The 24,142-nt window shown below is 43.5% G+C and overlaps 2 protein-coding genes across 4 annotated transcripts; one reads left to right on the top strand and one right to left on the bottom strand.

Moving 5' to 3' along the window:
* The first annotated feature begins 183 nt into the window (after positions 1–183).
* On the top strand, positions 184–12,045 carry plin2 (perilipin 2). Of its 3 annotated transcripts, XM_079491097.1 has the most exons (9): positions 184–313; positions 543–590; positions 1,034–1,229; positions 1,625–1,707; positions 2,398–2,448; positions 2,515–2,737; positions 4,281–4,459; positions 10,109–10,204; positions 10,710–12,045. In XM_079491097.1, the coding sequence occupies exons 2-9, from the start codon at positions 561–563 to the stop codon at positions 11,307–11,309; spliced, it is 1,458 nt and encodes a 485-aa protein (XP_079347223.1). In that variant the 5' UTR covers positions 184–313; positions 543–560; the 3' UTR covers positions 11,310–12,045. The 3 variants fall into 3 exon arrangements, with proteins under 3 accessions (XP_079347223.1, XP_079347221.1, XP_079347222.1); XM_079491095.1 differs by having other exon boundaries at positions 2,398–2,737; positions 10,710–12,044; XM_079491096.1 differs by having other exon boundaries at positions 207–317; positions 2,398–2,737.
* Positions 12,046–12,149: 104 nt separating this feature from the next.
* Positions 12,150–23,651, bottom strand: LOC306914316 (sodium- and chloride-dependent neutral and basic amino acid transporter B(0+)-like). Its single transcript, XM_079491313.1, has 15 exons — positions 23,577–23,651; positions 22,544–22,691; positions 21,490–21,621; positions 21,010–21,156; positions 20,185–20,299; positions 19,256–19,388; positions 18,471–18,611; positions 17,835–17,970; positions 17,473–17,565; positions 17,231–17,356; positions 16,469–16,587; positions 15,797–15,896; positions 14,408–14,517; positions 13,686–13,853; positions 12,150–12,908 (listed from the first exon to the last, which is right to left on the bottom strand). The coding sequence occupies exons 1-15, from the start codon at positions 23,640–23,642 to the stop codon at positions 12,789–12,791; spliced, it is 1,854 nt and encodes a 617-aa protein (XP_079347439.1). The 5' UTR covers positions 23,643–23,651; the 3' UTR covers positions 12,150–12,788.
* Positions 23,652–24,142: the final 491 nt, after the last annotated feature.

The raw sequence follows: 24,142 nt of genomic DNA, 5'->3' as shown, positions 1-24,142 counted from the left end.
GTCTTGTTACCCTTTCACTATCCCCATCCTCAAAAGTGTGTCACGCTGTGCTGTACAGTACTGTAGGCCTACTGGGGGAATTCCACAGAATTCAACTTACCTTTGACTCAGAAACTTGCTGTCGATTACGTCAGAAGAGCTCCTGCGTCTCGCGATAGGACGACGTTTATAAATACTGACCTGCACTGTCCCAATATCATTCTAAACGGAGCAGCTCTCAGTACGGTTCGTTGATTTCACGCGAGAATCATTCTGACATCGTATTGAAAGAACTCTTTCTTCATCATAAACTCCTCATACATTAAAAGCATCGGTAAGTAAGTAGCCTACACGATTTTATGAGACTTTAATATTTATGTAATTTCTCATTATGGATGACTTTGTATCAGACAGCATGTCATGTCCGTTAATTCTGTCTGATGTGACATACCGGCTATAAATTAACGGATAGGCTAAGGCTACTCATACTGCATTTAAATCTAATCATCTTGTTTTAGGACACTTTGTGTTAAGTTGACATTGATTTTCTGTTCTTGTTTCAGGTTTCGCAAATAGAGATTATGGCAGCAGTTGCAGTTATCCCAAATCAGGTAGGCTCTCTCTCTCTCTCTGTGTGTGTGTGTGTGTGTGTGTGTGTGTGTGTCTTGTGTAATCTGAACTGTTTATTCTGATTTTAGAAGTTTGATAAACATGTAGCTATTGCGCTATTGTGTAGTCTTCTCGACATTCTTTCCTCTGGATTTCTACATAGCCTAGTTTGCCCTTTGCTATATTGGCTAGAGAGACAGAACAAAGCTGTGTGCAGTCTGGGTTTCCTGAGGCTACTTTCTGTCAGTCTCAGCCAAAATGATCCAGTAGCCTAAAGTTCTGAGAGGTATGACTGTGATACCTCAATAGGATCATTGTTCTGGGACTAATTTTGAATAAATTGTCTGCTTAATTATCACTAATTAATAACACAATTATACCAAGAAAAACATTAACATTCACAATATTATTATTAAATTATAATTAATAATGTCTCTGTCTGCAGAATGTGGTTCAGAGGGTGACGAGCCTTCCTCTGGTGAGCTCCACCTATGGCATGATGTCCGACGCGTACACCAGCACCAAGGGCACACACCCCTACATCAAGTGTGTGTGCGAGGCCGCGGAGCACGGGGTCCAGACCATCACCTCTGTGGCTCTGACCAGCGCCCAGCCCATCATCAACACGCTGGAACCTCAAAGTAAGATTCTTCTGTCCCGAACCGTCGACATTTTAGAGAAGTGGTCATTGACTTGCAAAATGTTTGTGTACACGATAATATTTATAGTCCCCAGTTCCTGTTCAGTTGAGATAATAGCCGCTGTGTCTGGATGAGTCACTCGTTGGGAATTTGGCTCTTGCACATCTTGACCTGTCACCTAGTTATTGACTCGACTCCCTCCCTTAAATAAAACTATAGCAACCACATGACACAATTAAAACTGTACGTCTATTCACTTAAATCAACATTTAACTTAATTATTGATTTTGTTTTCCAGAACAAAGTTTTACATACAGCTTTCTTAGTAGAGTATTTGTATGTTTTATTAATATTACTATGTTTTATTAATATTACCGTTTTTGTACTGCCAACAGTTTCCATTGCCAATGTCCTTGCTTGTTATGGTCTGGATAAGATTGAGAAAACTCTTCCAATTCTGCAGAAACAGTCTGACCAGGTACAGTAGCCAATGAGTCAGTTATCAACTGTTGCAATAGAGATAGATTGGGTAGGCGCTTGGCCAAGCTACTGTATGCAACCTCACATTTCACAATGCCTATGCTGACGGTATCTGGACACACAAACAAACACGACTCTTTGATGTTGTTTCGTCGACTAAAACTAAGACGAATTTTTTTTGTCGACTACCTTTTTCCACTGACGAAAACTAAATGAAAACTAAGTTATGATGACTAAAACTAAGACTAAATATACTGACAATCTCGTCAACAAATAAAAACTAGACTAAGATGTTAGGAAGGGACTAGTGGACAAGAGATCCAGTATAAGTCATTTTACAATTAGTTGCATGCTGAAAATAGCCGATCTACAAGCTCACAACGTGTTGCAGCGCGACGCGTTGTGGGCTTGTAGATCAGCAAGTGTAAAAACAGTCATCGCGACGGCATCACGCCAAAATACATTTTAGTCGACTAAATCAGCTGTAGATTTAGTCGACTAAAATCTTATGATATTTAGTCGACTAAAACTAGACTAACACTAAAACATTCCAGGTGACTAAAATATGAACTAAAACTAAATGGAGTTTTATTCCAAAGACTATGACTAAAACTAAAATAGAAATTTGCTGCCAAAAACAACACTGCTTCATCGTTAAAGTTTGTCCCGTCCCGTCTCTGCATGACAGATCGTGGCCGATGCCGTGCACGCCGTGAGCGGCGCCAAAGACGCCGTGGCGGTCAAGGTGACGGGCGCCAAGGACACGGTCTCCGACACGCTGAACCACATGGTGGTCAGGACGCAGGGAGCGGTGACGGGCGCCAAGGACACGGTCTCCGGCACGCTGAACCACATGGTGGTCAGGACGCAGGGAGCGGTGACGGGCGGCGTGGAGATCACCATCTCCATGGTCAACACGGTGCTGGACAGCCGCGTGGCCCACATGGTCAGCAGCGGCGTGGACACGGCCCTCAGCAAGTCCGAGGGCCTGGTGGAGCAGTATCTGCCCCTGACGGAGGAAGAGCTGGGTGAGTTGAGTGACACAAAGTCCAAAACCAGCAGTGGTTCGTTCCCAAACTTTTTCAGGTCGAGACCCCAAAAGAGAGTTTGCCCCGCCGCGGGACCCAAACTAGTGAAAATAGCCGATCTACAAGCACACAACGTGTCGCTTCGCGTTGTGTGCGCTTCGCGTTGTGTGCGCTTCGCGTTGTGTGCGCGCCGCGTTGCAAGCTTGTGGATCAGCAATTTTCACAACTTCCATCCAAATCCTACATGTTTGAATGTTTGTTTCCAATGTTTGCTTCGTTTCTTTTCTAATTTAGGGAATTTCTTTAATTTTTTCTATTATTTCTCCATGAAATTACTGAAAAAATTAAATACAAAATAAAGGGACTGCATAAAATTGTGTCCGTGACCCAGAAATGGGTCCAGACCGACTGAACACTGGTACTGGGCTCTTCATTGGGACAGCTACACTAATTAGCTAATTAATCCACTAAGTAAAGACTTATTGCTTTGTCTTTTTGATGTGTTTGTATTTTATCTCATTTTTGAGTGGTGCAACCACTCCAAGGAACAGCAATGTCCTTCCGTCCTCACCTATGTGACTATGAGTACCAGTAGGGGCAAAAGTGGCGCTGTTGTGCCAGAAACAGAGAGAGAGAGGTAGTGTTGCACTGTTGCCTGCTAATTACACAGAGAGAGAGAGGCGTACCACTCAGTTCACAGTATGGGTGTGATTTTATCTTGTATTTTATCCAATTAGATTAATGTGAATATATTCATTATTATAGCCTACTTGAATAAGTAATCTTGTCACATGCACTACTACTTCAATCTGTCTTTATGAAAGGTTTATGAGATGAGCCTAGCCAGTTCTTAAAAACAAATGTGTACTAAGGGTTATTGGGGTCATTAAGAGGGAGCCACAAGTATGTTGTCGGAATGTTGGAATTGGCCCAGTTTTCAGGGGCCAATTTTTAAGCTTTTTCTTTTTTTTACAGCTTATCGGACTGCATTAGCAGAAGTCCCTTTAACCCTTTAAGGCCCTTGTAGAGTTCTTCATCACCAAGTGAGAACTGAACATTAGCTGTTCAGGGCTGAATGAGCTTTTAAATCCTCTATACACTATGTTCCTTGTTCAGCTAAGTTTTAGGGTGTAATCAGTGAATAACTGCTCCATTTACTCTTATTTGTAGTGTAGTGAGCTTGTTGGCAAACAGATTTGGTGTAGAGCGAAAAATTACAGACCCCTGGGGGGAGGCAAGTACAGACCCGGGGGAAATGTACCCTGGTTAACGAGGGTTAGAGTTAAATCTTGTCAAAGGCAGAAGATATAAATAAGCCAAGCGAAGAGAGATACTTTAATTTGCTGTCGGTTTGCTCTTAAAATCCAAAACCTTTTTCTGAACACATAAGATCCAAGTAGTTGTGACATTGTAAAGAATGAAAGCTTTTTCAGACATCAAAAACTAAAAATAAAGTGCTGAACGTTTAATAAACAATGACCACGGCATTCATTTCTTTATGCAATGACTTTTTTTTTAAATGTTTCCTTCCCTTGTTCAACAGCGCTGGAGGTTAAAACGGTGAGAGGATTTGATAGGAAGGAGCCGAGCTACTATGTCCGCCTGGGTTCACTGTCCACCAAACTGCGCAAGCGGGCGTACACTAGAGCACTGGCCAAAGTGCTAGACGCCAAGCAGCGCAGCCAGGAGTCCATCGCTCAGCTTAACAACACCGTGGACCTGGTGGGTCTTGTTTTATATTTATACCCCTCAGGGTATAAACCCTGAGGGTCCCTGGACCCAACTTTGAGAATTTATACCAACTAAAACTGAAAAAGCTAATAATACATACAGTCATAACCATAAAGCAGAGACCATTATGCCTGTGATCCTAGATGCAGTTAACCAATGAATGTTGTAGAATTTATTATTGTTGGTCATAAAATTATTAACCCCTTTTGGTGTTTTAAGCATTCTTATACTTTAGCCATTGAAAAATAGCAGATCTACAAGCTCATAGAGCGGCACTGATCGCCGCGCTTTTTTCTCTTATTTTTTTTTTTTTTAATTCGTGAAAATGTGGCACAAATCTTTGAATATTCAAAGCGAACGTTATTAACTGAAAGCCTTGCTTCTGTGGGGTCCCTGGAACAACATATTTTCAGATGGGAGTCAGCGGCCAATTACATATATTTGTGGGGGTCCTTGACATGTATTCTGCCCTTACTATACGTTTGGTGTACAGTCTGTATGGCTTGGCAGACAGCTAACAAAGTTCCCAATAAAGCTCCAAAAAGCAGTGACTTGGTTTAGGTTCTTTACTGGTGATAACTTAAATTTGTAAAACTGCAATACAGAAAAACAGAAAACACAGACATTTGTGTCAAATACAGTACAATCATAAACAAAAACATTAGTCCTTTTTATGCATCACTTTTAGAAATGATCAAACCAACTTACAAGCATTTTGTTTTAAGAGCTAAGATATGCTTTAAGAGCCATAAAGTTTAACAATTAACACAAACTTACAGACTTATCCTGTCCAAGGCCTGAGAGAAAGGGTTAACTCAACATGCAGTGAGTGAGCTCTTGACAGTGTGCTGGCTTGAACTGAACTGACTCTGACCAAACTAATCACCTCATTAACTACCCTGGTGAGGCTGACCAGGTGAGGAGAATTACTAATTAGGCAAAGGAACATTGGTCTCCATTACACATAAGGCTTAAAGGTAAACTACATAGAAAGTAAACAGCACACTCCCCGCATGGTATAATTGGTTATACCACTATACAGTCTCTTTTTGAAGAAGAAGAACAACTTCTGACATGGGTCTAGAGTACACTTTGGGAGTACCTTGTCGGATGACCTTCACGCTGACTTTCCTCACTTTTTGTCGTGACCGGGATCAGCCTTGACGAAGAGTCCTGTAGGCCACTCACCCCCCGTCACCCGAGAGTCCCCCAACAGCATGACATCTCCAACTTGCAGATTGGGCTTTTCGGCCTGCCATTTCCTCCTAGGCTGTAGAGTCTCCAGGTATTCCTGCTTCCAGAAGCTATCAGAGAGGACCTTGACTCTACTAGGGCTAGAGCAGTTGAACTTCTCATTAATATGAATGGTGGTACAGCAATTGCTTAGTGGTGGGTTGAAGACTTCCTCATTCTCCCCGCACTGATCTTCCTCAGTGGATAAGCGCTCCGTTATGAATCTTTCTTCCCTAGCTTCTTGTTTGACCGTAGCTTCTCCATCGTTGTCCATTGTTAGCTGGGATGTTTTGCAACATGGTGTGAATATTTTCAATAGCCTGCTTCAGACCTTTGTTGCTCTGCTTCATACTGCTGCTGCTGCTCTTCATCCTGTCGCTGCTGAAGCACTTCGTCCTGGCGACGCTGCTGCTGAAGCACTTCGTCCTGGCGACGCTGCTGCTGAAGCACTTCGTCCTGGAGACGCTGCTGCTGAAGCACTTCGTCCTGGCGACGCTGCTGCTGAAGCACTTCGTCTTGCTGCTGCTGAAGCACCTCGTCCTGGCGACGCTGCTGCTGAAGCACTTCGTCCTGCTGCTGCTTAAGCACTTCGTCCTGCTGCTGCTGAAGCACTTCGTCCTGCTGCTGCTGAAGCACTTCGTCCTGGCGACGCTGCTGCTGAAGCACTTCGTCCTGGAGACGCTGAAGCACTTCGTCCTGCTGCTGCTGAAGCACTTCATCCTGGAGACGCTGCTGCTGAAGCACTTCGTCCTGCTGCTGCTGAAGCACTTCGTCCTGGAGACGCTGCTGCTGAAGCACTTCGTCCTGGAGACGCTGCTGCTGAAGCACTTCGTCCTGGCGACGCTGCTGCAGAAGCACTTCGTCCTGGAGACGCTGAAGCACTTCGTCCTGGAGACGCTGCTGCTGAAGCACTTCGTCCTGGAGACGCTGAAGCACTTCGTCCTGGAGACGCTGAAGCACTTTCTTCCTGGCGACGCTGAAGCACTTCGTCCTGGAGACGCTGAAGCACTTCGTCCTGGCGACGCTGCTGCTGAAGCACTTCGTCCTGGCGACGCTGCTGCTGAAGCACTTCGTCCTGGAGACGCTGCTGCTGAAGCACTTCGTCCTGGAGACGCTGAAGCACTTCGTCCTGGAGACGCTGCTGCTGAAGCACTTCGTCCTGGAGACGCTGAAGCACTTCGTCCTGGAGACGCTGAAGCACTTTCTTCCTGGCGACGCTGAAGCACTTCGTCCTGGAGACGCTGAAGCACTTCGTCCTGGCGACGCTGCTGCTGAAGCACTTCGTCCTGGCGACGCTGCTGCTGAAGCACTTCGTCCTGGAGACGCTGCTGCTGAAGCACTTCGTCCTGGAGACGCTGCTGCTGAAGCACTTCGTCCTGGAGACGCTGAAGCACTTAGTCCTGGAGACGCTGCTGCTGAAGCACTTCGTCCTGGAGACGCTGAAGCACTTCGTCCTGGAGACGCTGAAGCACTTCGTCCTGGCGACGCTGCTGCTGAAGCACTTCGTCCTGGAGACGCTGAAGCACTTCGTCCTGGAGACGCTGAAGCACTTCGTCCTGGAGACGCTGAAGCACGTCGTCCTGGAGACGCTGAAGCACTTCGTCCTGGAGACGCTGCTGCTGAAGCACTTCGTCCTGGCGACGCTGCTGCTGAAGCACTTCGTCCTGGCGACGCTGCTGCTGAAGCACTTCGTCCTGGAGACGCTGCTGCTGAAGCACTTGTAACCTTCCCAACCCTGCCTAAGGTGTAAGATCTTATTTTTTTTTTTTAAATGTTGTTCCCATCTTCTTCCCTTGACATGCAGCTACATGTGGGGGTGGTTTGGGTGATTAGTGAGTCATTATGGGTGGAGTTAAGTACCTATTGTTCCTCCCATTGACACACCCACTTCTAGCTCTAGGTGTCAGAATGTAGTGAACATTCAAAGGAGCTTTTCTCAGCTTTGGGGAAAATAGTACAATCACTTTAAAATGCTCATATCTCCTTCAAATATTTTCCAATGTAATTGAATGATACATCATATGAAAGCTTACATTCTGTACTTTAATAATCTGTAAAAAACTGAAAAATTACTCTTGTCAAGATGAGGGCCTATTTGCCAGACTCGGTCACAAATGTAATAGAGGGTATGCGCGTGACATCATCATCAAACCAGGAAGTTATGCAGGAATGCCTACTGAGTGGCTAAAAATGACTTTCTGGTCTTGACAGCCCATTCATCCAAACAGAAAAGTCATATCTAATTGCATTAAATGACATTAAACCATGTTAAACTCACTTTGCCACTCGATTTGCCATTCACTTTATGCATGCGCACAGTGGCGATTTTATCGACGGTGCAACAGGTGCATTGCACCGGGGCCCAGCGCCCCCAAGGGGCCCATGAAGGGGAAGAAAAAGAGAGAAAAAAAAGAGTCAGGACGACGGTGAAAGCCTGGTTTCAGGGGCTATCGGTCGCAGGAAGAGTAACACCAAGGATTTGTCAGTGATGTCACTGACTGCTGGTTTATAAACAGCTTCAAGTCCATACTACTTCCTGTTGCATAACAGTGACATCACTGTCCACTCCTTCTTGGTATTTTTACCACCTTGTTTCAACGTGTGTGTTTGTGTTCATGCGCTGCCTGTCAGCAGCACAACATAGCTCAGCTGTAGACTATTCTGTCACGTTCCGTCGCGCTAATGAAACACTAGATGGGATTATTATGTCATGTCAGCACTATCAGAAGATGTAACCCAGGTAAAGTAATCTGTCACTCTGCAAGTTTAACTAAAGTTTTTTCCATCTGTCCAAAGTCATTTCTGATAGCCTGCAGCCCTGCAGTCCTACAGATACACAAATACAGAATGATTGAAAGTGAAACATGCAAATTGATTGAATATTTTACTATCAGATCGCTTAGGTACAGTTCAAAGACGCATTTGGTACAGTGAAGCGGCCCTGTCATCAGGCAAGTCAGACAAATGCCTGGGGCATCAGGAGGGGAGGGGGGCAGCACAATGAGCGAGGCAGCAAGCCCCCCTTTTTCTTTTATTCACGCGTTCCTCCTGCAACACTACTTGTGCGGTGCTCTGCTCAGACACAGCTGTAGTTGCCCCTCCTTCTTTCTCCCGTCCCCCGTAGTAGCAGAGTCACGTGTACTGTCAACATTAGTTTGTTTTGAAACAAAAGCGCATCCCCGCTGGTTACAAGAGTAGGAAATAAAATGAAGGAAACAGACGTTGCGAGGCTCCAGCGACCAGCATTACTTGCAAAGTTGCAGGTATGTTGTTGTGTTAATTATTTTACTAACATTAGGACAAGTGGGGAAGTGGAAACGTGGAGAGGAGATTGTGTGTTTTGTACAAACAGCATGGTGTTGATTTGTGTCAGCTGAAGCTTCATCAGAGTGTTTGTGTTGGAGCGCCTCAGTGTGGCCGTAGAGGTAATGTGCAACCACTTCCAGAGAGAGATGGAGACACTAATCTCAGCTGTAGAAACATGTCGTTTGCATGCATGCATCGCTGCCTTGCATGCTGTGTAGTGTGTGCTACTATGCCAAGTGACTGACAAGTGTTGAGTTGTCACTCACTTTGAGCGTTATCTTTCTGTTAAAATCTTTTTTTTACTCTGTCCCAAAAATTGGGGAGGCACTGGGGGGACACTGGGGAGGCACTGGGGAGGCACTGTGGGGACACTGGGGAGGCACTGTGGGGACACTGGGGAGGCACTATGGAGGCACTGGGGAGGCACTGGGGAGACACTGGGGAGGCACTGTGGGGACACTGGGGAGGCACTATGGAGGCACTGGGGAGGCACTGGGGAGACACTGGGGAGGCACTGTGGGGACACTGGGGAGGCACTATGGAGGCACTGGGGGGACACTGGGGAGGCACTATGGAGGCACTGAGGAGGCACTGGGGGGACACTGGGGAGGCACTGGGGGGACACTGGGGAGGCACTGGGGGGGCACTAGGGAGGCACTGGGGGGACACTGGGGAGGCACTGGGGTAACACTGGGGAGGCACTGGGGGGGCACTGGGGAGACACTGGGGAGGCACTGGGGAGTCACTAGGGAGGCCCTGGGCAGACATTGGGGAGGTACTGGGGAGGCACTGGGGGAGCACTGGGCAGACAAAGTTGGGAGTTGTTTATCATTTCACATCGCATCGCACCCCCCCCCCCCCCCCCCCCCCGCAGCACATTTTAGTATTATTATATTTTAGGGGGCCCACAAAAAATATTTGCACCGGGGCCCACTGCCAGGTAGTTTCGCCACTGCATGCGCATACCCTCTATAGCAATACTGTAGATAAATAAAAACCAATACAATGTCATAAGCGAATGAAATGGCTTTGAATTGCAATCGGATACATTACTTTATAAATTCTCTTTAGTAATGCCTACATCATTTTATTTCACACCAGATTGAATATGCCAAGAAGAACATGAATGGGGCCTACTCTTTGGTAGACTGGACCTCCGGCGGTGTGAAACAGGAGAAGGCCAGCAATGGGACAGAGGTAAGGAGAAGGCTCTCAACCCTGGACAAACCAACAGAAGCACATCCAGAATGCAGAAAGAGGGTTCCATAATAGCCTGAGAGGCTAATAAGGACTCCATTTTTGTCACCGCTAAACCCCTTATCCCTAAATTTATTTGCGTTTTTTTTACTATTTTGAAAAACATTTTTGAATAGTTCAACTATCTAATCTACATTGACACGTTGTGAGCTTGTAGACTGGCCATTTTAACTATTCAAAAATGTTTTGCAAAATAGTAAAAAGAAAAGGTAAAGAAGTTTAGGGATAAGGATAAATCTCATCAAATGGTGTTTGGTGGCTCAAATGCCGAATAATGATATGAACAAAAAAAATGATATGAAATCAATAATGATGTGAAAAAAATTATATGAAATCAATAATATGAAAAAAATAATGATATGAAAAAGGTTGAAAACCACTGCTGTAAAGCACAGCGTTCCAACCAACATTCACCACGTTCCCTCCATCTTCTTCAACTCAACAGGTCATCGAGTCTCGCACGCTGGTCCTGGCGCATTCCCTCACCCAGCAGCTCCAGACCACCTGCCTGGTGCTGGTGTCGGGCCTGCAAGGACTTCCTCACCACATCCAGCAGGAGGCGCTGTCCATCAGCTCCTCTGCCGCCCAGGTGTACGCCAGCTTCCGCAAAGCCATGGCCTTCGGAGACCTGCCCGACAGCATGCTGGCCAACAGCAAGGTCCAGCTGGTCAAAATGAAGGAGTCCCTGGACAACGTCATGGACTACTTGATCAACAACACGCCGCTCAACTGGCTGGTGGGGCCGTTCTACCCGCGGATGGATCTTCCTGCCGCCGCCGCCAACACTCCTCCCGCCGTGTCCTCCCCCTCCTCTTCCAACTCACAGTATCCCATGGAGGTGGAGATGGATTCACTGGCTTCACTGGATTCACTGGCTGCCGCCGCCAACACTCCTCCCGCCACGTCCTCCCCCTCCTCTTCCAACTCACAGTTGGAAGAGGAGGGAAACGCTCCCGTTTCTCCCTGCCGTCCTGCCGTGTCCTCCTCTTCCAACGGACAGATTCCCATGGAGGTGGAGATGGACATGCAGCAGAGCAGTTGTTAGATTTTCGGTAGCATTTTTGATATAATTTCACTAACGTTGAGCATTTTATTAAAGCCGTTTCAAGGGTTTTGGCTTCGTAGAGTATAGTCAACGCTGCCTCTCTAGTGAGCACGTTAACCACTTTTAACCTGGTGTCCTCCTTGTTTTGGGGATGTCTTTATACTGTAGGTTTCTACCATTTCAATGTGTTGTATAGAAACGTTGTAGACTTGTATAGAATGGCTATTTTAGAAATAGGGCGTCAAGTGGTTAAGAAGATGACAATCTCTCACCATTTCTAACCATAGAGTATATATATAATAGAGACTGAACTGGCGCGAAGCTCCGCCCCCCCAGCTATTCATGTCAGTGGAAGTTGCTCAGTGGCGTTTTGAAGCACCCGGAAGACTGCCGGAAGTCCCTCCCAGGACCTCAACTTTGAGGTCCTGAGTGACGTAGGGCAACCGAGCGCTCAACGTTAAAGCCCAGCTGCACGGGGTTTCCCGGTCATGAATCCACGGGTCCGCCTGTAGTCCCTCCTCCTACCACTAGGACCCAGAGCTTCAACGTTGGAAAGTCTGCCTGCCCCCTTGTTTCTAACATGTTACATTTCAGCTTCCTGGACAAAAATGATCAAAATGATGACATTTAATAAAATGTGTATTCTTTGGAACATAAATCTGCAGTTGTGGGGTTATTTTTCCATGTGTAAAACCAATTTATCCAAGAGACTGTGACTGTGGTTTTAGATTAGAACTACAGTATTAGCTGCCATCTTTAGAAAATTGAAAGGTCAAAGCGGTTTTGTTAAAAAGAAGAATCCGAGAGTCTGCACACTGGGTGATGCTGAGTATTCTTTAATAAAACAATGTAAAAATAAATAAAAAAGCTTTATCTAGTTTAAAATGACTTTCTTATTTCAAATTGAATCAATAGTAGTGTGTCCTTAATATAAATGATATAGTATGGTGGATTTCTTTGACTTTGACTTGAGAGATGATGCTCCAGTGGCCCCTGGTGGAGGAAAAATAAATACATTTTGTTTCTGTCTCAAAGAAATGGCTGGTGGGGCCGTTCTACCCGCGGATGGATCTTCCTGCCGCCGCCGCCAACACTCCTCCCGCCACGTCCTCCCCCTCCTCTTCCAACTCACAGTTGGAAGAGGAGGGAAACGCTCCCGTTTCTCCCTGCCGTCCTGCCGCCGCCGACACTCCTCCCGCCGTGTCCTCCTCTTCCAACGGACAGATTCCCATGGAGGTGGAGATGGACATGCAGCAGAGCAGTTGTTAGATTTTCGGTAGTATTCTTTAATAAAACAATGTAAAAATAAATAAAAAAGCTTTATCTAGTTTAAAATGACTTTCTTATTTCAAATTGAATCAATAGTAGTGTGTCCTTAATATAAATGATATAGTATGGTGGATTTCTTTGACTTTGACTTGAGAGATGATGCTCCAGTGGCCCCTGGTGGAGGAAAAATAAATACATTTTGTTTCTGTCTCAAAGAAATTCCACAAGTTGGACTTGCATGGCCTGTTGAGAGTGTGTGTAGCGTTCACCACGGTGAGCATCCAGGTAAGGATGCCAGTCCTCAGTTGGAGAGCACAAACACTTCACACGCTGTGGGAAGTAAACAGAGTTCAGGAGGAGGACCGTTTAGCAGTGGGCGAAAAAGTACTCGTGTCAATACTGCAACGTAGAACTACTCTGGAATTCAAAATGTACCTTTTGGCATCAAACTTAGGAGTACCAAAAGTATAAAGTACGAATACTCACTATGCAGAATGGGTCATCAAGTTTTCAAAAAATGTATACAAATATTTTGAAAATAGCCAACCTATAAGCTCACAATGAGTCGTGATGCATTGTGAGGGGCTATTTTCTTTTTGTGTGCGGCTTTCGCCTTTATTTTATTTTATATAGAGGGACAGACAGTAGAGTAGGCTGACAGGAATGGGGGGACAGAGATGGGGGGGGTGACATGCAGTAAAGGCCATCGGGATCGGGAGTCGAACTCCGGTCAAGGTGCATGGACCGCTGAGCCACGGCCCATGGGTGAGGGGCTATTTTTAAATGGCTGAAGTGGTTACTGTATGTTACAGGCTTTAGTTCCGACACACCAAAGGTCTGACAGTCATTAGGACGACAACCTACCCCAAACCCAAACCAACCCCGAACCGCAAGCACGACGCAACGCATGGGTGATTTCCGCATGTCGGACCTTGGGTGTGTCGGATAAGCGTGCGCACCAAATTGTACTTTAAGTAAATGTACTATGTAGTTATATTGACTTTACACCACTGCAAATTAGATCCCAGAAAAGAAAACGGATCCCCAAGAGATACATCGGTATTGCACACAAACAGCAGCAATATCACACGCGCACAGCAAACTCACCTTCCATAGGCTGCCCTCTGCAGTACTCAGTTTATACACAGCGATGATAGGAATCCAGACGAGGGAGAAGACTGCCGTGCACCAGCCCAGAGCCAGGCCCCAGGCTGGGTACGCCACGTCTCCATAGGACGGAGGAATGAACGGCGCCAGAGATGAAACCAGGAGCACCTAAATCAGTCAGAGCAGAAAGAAAAAGTTAACATTTCTGTTTAAATCTCAGGATGTTACTATAGGAGAATCTAGAAGACCAACATCTTGATCCCTTAATGCAGAGGGTTGGGGATAGGGTTGTCCTGATCTGATCACATGATCGGAAATCGGGGCCGATCGCGTCATTTTAAAATGATCTGAAACGGATCGGGAGCGAAAACACATGATCGGGACATCGCTAGTATCAATATTATATCATGATATTAGACTGGATATTGTCTGTGATTTTGGATATTGTACCATAATGTGATATGGCATAAGTGTTGTATAAAAATATAAATATTGGATCGGGAAAAACCGGTATCGACAGATACTCTAAATCATATGATCGAAATCAGATAAATGTGATCATCGGGACATCCCTAGTTGGGGATCTTTATTTTTTAAAGGACAGTGAAGGTATTTACTTTTTAATTAAGGTTCTGGCAACAAATGTGCACACAAAGACTTTTTTTGTATAATAGAATGTGTAAAGTGATGTATAAACTAAAGGGACAGTGCTTGAGACTCACTATGATGATGCAGGGGGTGATGGCAAACCAGCAAGCTCGCCACCACAACCAGAACCAGAAGCTCTTCTTCCCAATCATCATTTCTATGTCTTCAATCAAACGGTTACCTCCTAGAAAGCATAAAGAGCGCACAACATGACACAAAAAAGACGTATATGCAGTATGCACATAATACTGAAGTGAACACTCACCGGCCAGTTTTTCAGGTAGACTCATCCAAATGCATGTACAGATTGTCAAGATTATCTGCTGCAGTTCAGTTCAGAATGTGGGTAAAAGGTGATTTAAGTGACTTTGAAAAACTTGAAAAACTTGAAAAACTAGACTAAACTGTTAGGAAGGGACTAGTGGACAAGAGATCCAGTATAAGTCATTGTACACTTGGCTGCATGCTGAAAATAGCCGATATACAGGCTCACAACGTTGTGAGCTTCTAGATCTGCTGTGTAAAATCAGCCATTACGACGGCATCAAGGACCGCCAAAATACATGTTAGTCAACTGAATCAACTGTAGATTTAATCGACTGAAATCTTGTGATATTTAGTCGACTAAAACTAGACTAACACTACAACATTCCACGTGACTAAAACTAAATGAAAACTATTCAAAAGACTGTGACTAAAACTAAAATCTAAATTTGCTGCCAAAATCAACACTGCATTGAACCACAGAAGAAAGATCACACCAGGTGCCATGCAGACACCTGTCAGCTAATAACCACCAATATTGTACAAGATTGAAAAAACAATGCCTAATCTGATGCATTCTGTAAACCCAAGAGATGGTTGTGTGTGAAAATCCCAGTAGATCAGCACGGCGCTGCGCTCTGGCATTCTCAGACCAGCCTGTTTGCCATCATCACCAAACCATGCCATGTTCAACGTCACTTAAATCAGATTTTTCTCCCATTTTGATGCTCGGTTTAAACTGCAGCAGAACTCAATGCTGTACATGCATTGAGTTGCTGCCAGATGAGTGGCCGGTGAGTGTAGAATACATATAACCCCAGTTGTAGCGACACTGCATTGGCTGCCTGTAACCTTTAGAATTGATTTTAAGAGCCTATACTGTATACCTATCCCTCTATAAAATAAAATAAAAGGCAAAAGCCACAAAAAACATGTTAAAAAATAATTATTTTAAGATTGTATTGTTGGTCTTTTAAAGCTCTTAACGGCCTGGCACCCAAATACATATCTGACCTCCTGGAACCCCATGTGCCGGTATGATTGTTTGATTTATGTTGTTAAGCACTTTGTAACATTGTTTAAAAAGGTGCTATATAAATAAAGTTTATTATTATTAGACAACATTCAATAATTAAACTGAGTTTAATTTGACCCAGACCTTTTTATTATCCAACATGTCCACACCTGTTCGTATTTACCGTATATGTAGATGAAGCCAATGATCTCCAAGAAACCAGTAATTAGCAGCACCCAGGTAGTAACAAATGCATCTGTGAGAGTCACCCAGTATATTCCTGCCTGTCACACACACACACACACACACACACACACACACACACACACACACACACACACACACACACACACACACACACACACACACACACACACACACACACACACACACACACACACACACACACACACACACACAGTATGGTATTGGGTGAAATGATCAGGTAACATAGAGTGGCACTTAGGAAGCTAACGTACAGTGTTTGATTTCATCGACTAAATCTATGACAATTTTTTTTCGTCAACTACCGTTTTTCACGGACGAAAACTAAATAAAAACTAAGCTACGATGACTAAAACCAAGCGTAAATATACCGACAATTTCGTTGCATGCTGAAAATTGCAGATCCACAAGCTCACAAGTTCACAACCCATTGCAACTTAGAGTATATACTGTAGGTCGCAACTCAACGCGGCAGGTTGTGAGCTTGTGGATCTGCTATTTTCAACATGCAACCAAGTGTTAAATTAGGCATTACCAATTTTTTCAGCATGCAACCAAGTGTAAAATCAGGCATTACGAAAATCTAAATGTGGCTGTGCTGTCAAAATCAACACTGCTAGTGCTAACGTACCCTTGTGACACACGTGAGGCCGAGCAAGAAGAAGACGGAACAGGTTACCACAGCAACCATGGGGCGCCTGGATCTGAAGAACTTGGGGTAGGCATCTTGCAGGCTGGTCTCGATGATCCCTAATGACAGGAAGGACAAGACAATGACATATTAATTTCAAACTGAAACAATCGCAGGTTCTGTCTGATCTAAACTAGTATTTTCTTTGTTGTATTTTAAATTTTTCAAATTAGGTGCTGCAAAAGTACAAAGTACCTAAAATAAACGTTATTATGGAGAATGTCCCATCTCAGAAATATTTAGAAAATATTTAGAAAATAGCAGATCTACAAGCTCACAAGGCGACACATTGTGCTTGTAGATATATATATACTGTAGTGAAGTGGTAGCTGAAGTGGTTAATGTATGTGTTTTGTAATAATAATCAAAAACTAACTAAAAAGTAACTGAAGCTGTCAAATAAATGCAATGGAGTAAAAAGTACAATATTTGGATCTGAGATGTGGAGTGGAGTGAAGTAGAGTAGTGGAGTAGAAGTAAAAGTATTGGAAATTGGAAATACTTGCGTAAAGTACAAATACCTCAAAATTGTACTTAAGCACAGTACTTAAGTAAAAGTACTTAGTAACTTTTCAACACTGCCTTATTGTATGCTGGAACACCATATCTCCTTCCTGAAGGCAGCAGCCTATACTCGCCATACAGAACATTGCCAGTGTTAGTTTGTGCTATATTACTAGAATCTTTCGATCTGAAACTCACCAATCATTACAATCTGGGAGCCAAATCCAAGAATGAACACCATGAGAAAGAACAGAACGGACCACAGGGGAGCGAGGGGAATCTTTGAGAGTGCCTCTGGATAAGCAATGAATGCCAGACCAAATCCTGCACACAAATACAGGTGGAAATTAGATCAGGTCAAAGGACAATGTGTTGACTACTTTGGTAGGATTGTTTTCCCCCTATGAATTACTTTGTGGAATCTAGAGAATCTATCTCACCTGCCTGGGCAACCTCATCAACCGTCTTCCCTGAGATGTGAGCCATGTGGCCCAAAATGGAAAAGATGGCAAAGCCAGCAAACACACTGGTTCCTTGGAAGAAATGCAACAAAGACAATATGCTTTACTTTAAACCCACATGTGTATTGTACTGTACATATAAATATTACATGTATTAATAAATAGCTCTTGTATTAGTTTTTACAATTACTGCCTGTATTTACAGAAATTATTTTCCCCAGACCCCATGGGGCTGGCCTAGAATCCATCGTCAATAATGTTGGAATAAGCAGAGATTTTTTGACTTATTTCACTTTTGTTTTTATGAAAGCTGAATTTAGGAGTGCGTACTGAATACTTACCAAAATCGCTGAAAGCTATAACAAGAGTGTCTTGAAACACATTGTTATGGAACTTGCTGTAGGAGCTCACGGTTGTGATGCCACCGTATGTAATAGTCAGAGAATAGAAGACTTGACCTGCCGCATCTTTCCAGACCTAAAACATGCTCACGTACATTTATAAGAGCAATATCAGAAAGCAGAATTTCCTGCACAACGCAATTTTCTGGTGATGACTTATTTAGTATTATAGTATATCTCTGCTGTCGGGAGGAAACCTCATAACTCCAAAATGTTAATTTTTCAGTAAATTAAAAATATAAATTTTTCAGGAAATTAAGAAAACCTTATATATTTTTTTAAAACAAAGCAATACAGCCTCGTCAAAGTTGGTGTTGTAACTTCATATATTGTCAATTACTTCCATGAGAGGAGAGGTGGTGGAGTTAGTTGCTTTAGCAGACAGTTTGAGGGTCCAATGGAGTTAAGAGGTTTTGTCCAAAGCACTTTTTACTACTTTCCATTGGTTCAATATTTTCGAAACAACACACAGACGTAAAAGGTGTTCAATAGCACTGATTTATGCCAAAAACCTCAAAAATGGAGTTATGAGGTTTCCTCCCGACAGCAACGATGTTATATTTTTAGACGTCATACCTCTGCTTCGCTAAGTTTCGTGAAATTGGACTGGGAACCAATGTAGTACCCGATGCCATCTCCAGCACCCTCTAGTATCACGCCTCTGATCAGCAGAATGAGCAGCACCACATAAGGGAATGTGGCGGTGAAATACGCTACCTGGGGGGGAGAAAAAGCATATACATATACATATACATATACATATACATATACATATACATATACATATACATATACATATACATATACATATACAGTACCAGTATTGATTTCGTCGACGAATACTAAGACGAAAAATGTTCGTCGACTACCTTTTTTCACTGACGAGAACTAAATGGAAACTACATGAAAACTAAGCTATATGATGACTAAAAGTAAGACTAAAATATATTAACAATTTCGTCAACAAATAAAAACTAGACGAAAATGTTTGAAAGGGACTAGTGGACAAGAGATCCAGTATAAGTAAGACACAAGTCAATTTACACTTGGTTGCATGCTGAAAATAGCCGATCTACAAGTTCACAACTGAGCTTGTAGATCGGCTATTTTCAGCAAGTGTAAAATCAGCCATTACGACGGCATTAATTAAGGCCCGCCAAAATACATTTTAGTTGACTAAATCAACTGTAGGTTTAGTCGACTAAAATGTCATAGCCAAATGTTTGCCTATGACATGCCCAGAGAATACTAATACTAGGGTCTAAAAAATTTTATTGCCAGTGAATTGCAGGCATTTCAAACACAGTGGGAATGATGTATAGCACAGGAAGCCATATGGGTAGAGAAAGCAGATACAGTACTTTGCCTGTTGACTTGTAGCCTTTGAAGAGGACCACTGCAACAAGGACCCAGTCCAACAGTAGACAGAGGGCAAGGTGCCACACTATGGGCCCTGTCTCTTCAAGACCACTCGACCGTTGCAGCACCACACGACTGGGACACACACACAAATATTATGACCTGAGATCAGATTCTACAAATGTCTTCTAAATCCTGACAGTTTTCTGAAAAAGCTATGTTTCTATGTCAGTCGTTCTTCGATTTTTCAAAAATAGCAGACCTACAAGCTCATAGCGCGCCACTCGGTGGCACGCTATGAGCTTGTAGATCTGCTATTTTTCAATAGCTAAAGCATAACATAATGCTAACACCAAAAGGGGTTCCCGCCCAAAATATGTTAAAGGAGAATTCCATGCTAGAAGGCTTTCTTACCTTTATTTGTAGTTGTTACGTCCCCACCAAAGAGGTCCAGGTGTTATTTTGTGCAAAAGTGCATTATTGGCTATTTCCCCATAAGCCCTCAATGGGGGTTGGGTTTTTGTGCTAATTCGCTTATTTCCATCGAAATAAGTAGTAAAGTGTGCCGCTTGGGATACTATTTACATTATGAAGAGAGGATATATACAAAAAAATGATTTTTGACCGATGGAAATAAGTGAATTCGCACAACACCCCAATGCCCCATTCAATCAATTCAATTCAATTCAATTCATTGAGGGCATATGGTAGGGGAAATAGCCAATAATGCGCTTTTGCACAAAATAACACCTGGACCTCTTTGGTGGTGGACGTACAAAGACTACAAAGAAAGGTAAGAAAGCCTTCTAGCATGGAATTCTCCTTTAAAGTAACACTCAGGGTTTAATTGTCCTGTGTAGTTACTCAGTATGAATTTGATTTGAAATTGCTTCCATGTACACTACTGTCTACTGTATATTGTATTTCTTACTCCCAGTATTGCTCAGTGGGGCTCTGTGCTGGAGTGGAGGCAACATTTGTGCCCGGACAGGTGCCATTTTCCAGAGTCCCGTTGGTCAATTGCAGACCGGTCATATTGCAGACCTCTGTGGAAGGTAAAGACAGTGCGTCACTGTACTGAATATTCTGCGTTTGTATGATTATAAACTGTTCTTGTGAAGCTATCATTTATGCGGAATATATTGGACAGTGCTCGAAGCATTGTGAAACTGAAAACAAGTGATCTATCTTATTTTGTAGCATAATATAATACAGCATGTGTTAATTGGATACAAATACTTGTTGGCTCTACAGTGGGACTGCTAAGCATCAGCATATAGCCAAACCAATTCTCATTTCTCCCTCACTTGGTTTACACAGAACAGTACAGTCCTGTATCCTAAATTCTAGTCTAGTCTAATTCTACAATTCCTTTCGAGTGTTCCCTTCAGAGGTCGCCACAGCAAACCATATGCCTCCATCTTCACCCTGTCCTCTGGCATCCTCTTCTCTCACATCAACTAACGTCATGTCCTCTTTCACTACATCCATACATCTTCTCTTTGGTCTTCCTCCAGGCCTCCTGGCCTGGCAGTTCCAACCTCAGCATATCCTTCTACCGATATACTCACTAGCCCTCCTCTGTATAGATGTCCAAACCATCTCGATCTGCCTTTTCAACCTGCTTGCATTCGTTTCATTCTAGTAACAAAACTGAATGTTTTTAACAAACGGTCAGAGTTGGTAAATTGGGTATGAAATCTACGAGCTGCTTATATAAGAGTAAAATGCAACCTATAGGCTACTACTGTTATACCGCAGGCAGCATCAGTCCAGCTCGAGCACTTGCTCCATGGAAGAGGAGACTGGAAGGAAGCAAACATGTAGTACAGGCCGTAGGCGATGATCACACTGTAATAAATGGATATTATTGCATTCACCAGCACCATGGTAGCTCCAACACCTGGAGAATAGATGAAAAAAAGCGATGTCACAAAAGAAAACGAGTTCATTACAAATGTGTACATAATGCATGCACAGCAAGGACATTGAGACGAAAAATAATAGTGTTTAAATAATTCTTCATGTTCCCTAAAAAGCATTAATGAATTCACAAAAATAAAGAGCAGATGTACAGTAGGGTAACCATTCCTCCAATGGTTAATAATCCTTTATGAACACATTGTATGGTGAAGGAAAAAAAGAAAGAAATAAGTTACCGGTAACACATTGAGCTCAATGCCCGTTTCTATGATGTCTTTATTTAGTAGTAATTCAGAACTCCATGTACTCCCACCTTGGAGTATTGGCACTGCACGCCATATGTTGACGGGGCCTTGACTGCAGAACTGGCCAAGGGAGCTCTCCAGGAAGAACAGAGGAATGCCAGCCACCAACATCACCACAACATAAGGGATGAGAAAGGCACCTGCATGGGTGGAGGGAGTTGTTATTGTGTTTATTACAGGAAAGAGCAAAAGTTCATTTCTTTTTAATAGAGCACCGAAGTTTCGGTAGAGGGCGCAAATCCACGGGTTCATGTCAGTGGCGTATCCAGGAATTACGTTTTGGGCAGGCAAGATCATGTGTTAATTGTCGTCTCCCCGCGCACAATCGTAGCACTAAAGGTTTTCAAAGAGATATACCTGCCAGACGAGTAGGATACAAAGGCTGAAAGGCAGTCATTTACATTCCAATGGGTGATTGAGGAATGAGTGAATGACGGTTGCAAGCGATACAGAGACACCTCTCAGACAATAACGCTGAGACAGCTTGTTTATTTTTGGACCACAACACTTGGTCCAAAAATACTTCACTTGACGTCACTTGGAGTGACGTCAGGACTTCGGCGCTCTATTTGAGTTGTTTGAGTAGGAGCTTGTACAGTATGTTGTTTTTGACAGCATTTTGATTTTAGTTTTAGTCATAGTCTCTTGAATGGTTTTCATTTAGTTTCCATTTAGTTTTCGTCAGTGAAAAAAGGTAGTCAACAAACGTCTTTTGTCATAGTAGTAGTCGACGAAATCAACACTGTTGTACCAGTGGCTTTCCAGGAATTACATTTTGGACAGGCAAGATGTGTTAATTGCCGTCTCCCCGCGCACAATCGTAGCACTAAAGGTTTTCAAAGAGATATACCTGCCAGACGAGTAGTATACAAAGGCTGAAAGTGAAAGGCATGCATTTACATTCCAATGGGTGATTGAGGTTCACGCTCTACCGCAACGGCCCATCAGCTGTCCACTAATAGTTCTCAGGTCTTGTTTGGCGCCTGCCCTCGCCTTATTGTGGATACGCCTCTGTGTTGTACAGTGAACTTGTAATAACCGTATGTCATATACTGTACTCACCGCCGCCATTCTTATAGACCAGGTAGGGAAACCGCCAGACATTACCAAGGCCAACAGCGTGGCTAATCATGGAGATCAGGTACTCGCTTTTATTGCTCCAGGTTTCACGCCGAGTATTGTCATCCTCCCCATTGTCAAAACGGAAGTCCTGTGGGAAGGGGAAAAAAGTACTCACTTCAAGATCATCAATAAAGTAGGCTATAATAGGACACATGCAGGCACTTATTAGCCCATATGTAGGCCTAGCAATCATGACCCATCATCAGGGTGAGACATCACCCAATCAAGAGGGTTTTAGTGAGTTAAAACTTTTGTACCAGGAACTACATCCAATCAAACTTCAAACACACTGACAAGTATCATTATATCTCATATCATATATACGTAGATATTTAAAATTTACATCAATATTTTTTTTTTTTAGCCAAGCATATTCACTCATTAATTTTGATATAGATTATAGACCTGCTCAGAGCAACAACAATTGGAAGACAGGTAAACTAGCAAAGTTATCCTTTGGGAATCATTTATTGTTCGTCTAATTTAAGAACACACTTTGGAATGATCTGCGCTCTGTCTCTGTGGTGCCAGACTGCCAAAATCCCATTAGTCCGACTGCCTGTTATCCCCCTCCAAAAAATTCCAATTCTTCTGAAGATCCATTGCTCCTGAAAATACTGGAGATTTGCCATGATCATGATGTTGAATCGGCTGAAACAGACGCATTACCAATTACCATGAAGTAAAATGATGTTGCCCTTATAAGTTAAAATAATAATAATAATAATAATAAGCTAAAATAAGTGTTAAAATAGCTCTATATTCTGATAGTACTCATTGCTATAGAGTGTATGTTCAGTAATAGGAGTGTCCATGTCTCTCCACAAACAAGTGAAATTGTATTTTCTGTGAGGAGACGCCTGTTACTGAACTAACATAACAGAATATAGTGCCTAAACCTTTGCCTCCCAGGTAAATGTCTATTTTCTCTTTTGGGTCCTGAAGGCACTCTGGAGTTTGTCTGAATTCCTACCTGCTCAGCAACGGCAGAATTCTTGTCAATAATGTCTGTCGAATTTCTCCAGCTGCATTTCTTCATTTTAGCATGTGTTGTGAGTAACTATAGGCATCCAAGTTGCTCACATACCCTATTGTTTTTAAGGTCTAGTCCAAGGCGACATATGATTATGAACACGAAATTTGGATAAGCTTGTAATGGGTGGGTGTGTTGGCCTGTGCGCCCTAGTCCCTATTGATTCAAATACTTAGTGCACGCACGCACGCACACACACACCTGGCGTGAGGGTGAGGAAGAATGTATGGTGTCAGGTTAGTACAGGGGGGAGGAGTTGAGTGACAGAAGGGAGTTGGTATCAGGGGAGCGATCAGACTATATACTCCACCTCAACTTTGATCGATTGAATATTTTATTCGACAGAAATGCAAAACTGTACAGTATAGTAGGCCAGGGGTTCTCAACCTTTTTGGCCGGGGACCCCCGGAAATGCTTTGGCAATGTCTCGGGACCCCCGCCCCGCCCCCTCCCGACCCCCAATATAAATTGACTGCTACAATAACCTTAACCCATTTTGGGCGGGA

This window comes from Electrona antarctica (assembly GCF_951216825.1).
Source record: "Electrona antarctica genome assembly, chromosome: 21".
Taxonomy (NCBI): Eukaryota; Metazoa; Chordata; class Actinopteri; order Myctophiformes; family Myctophidae; genus Electrona; species Electrona antarctica.
Note: the sequence above shows the minus strand (reverse complement) of the source record. Positions and strands in the feature narration are given on the sequence as shown.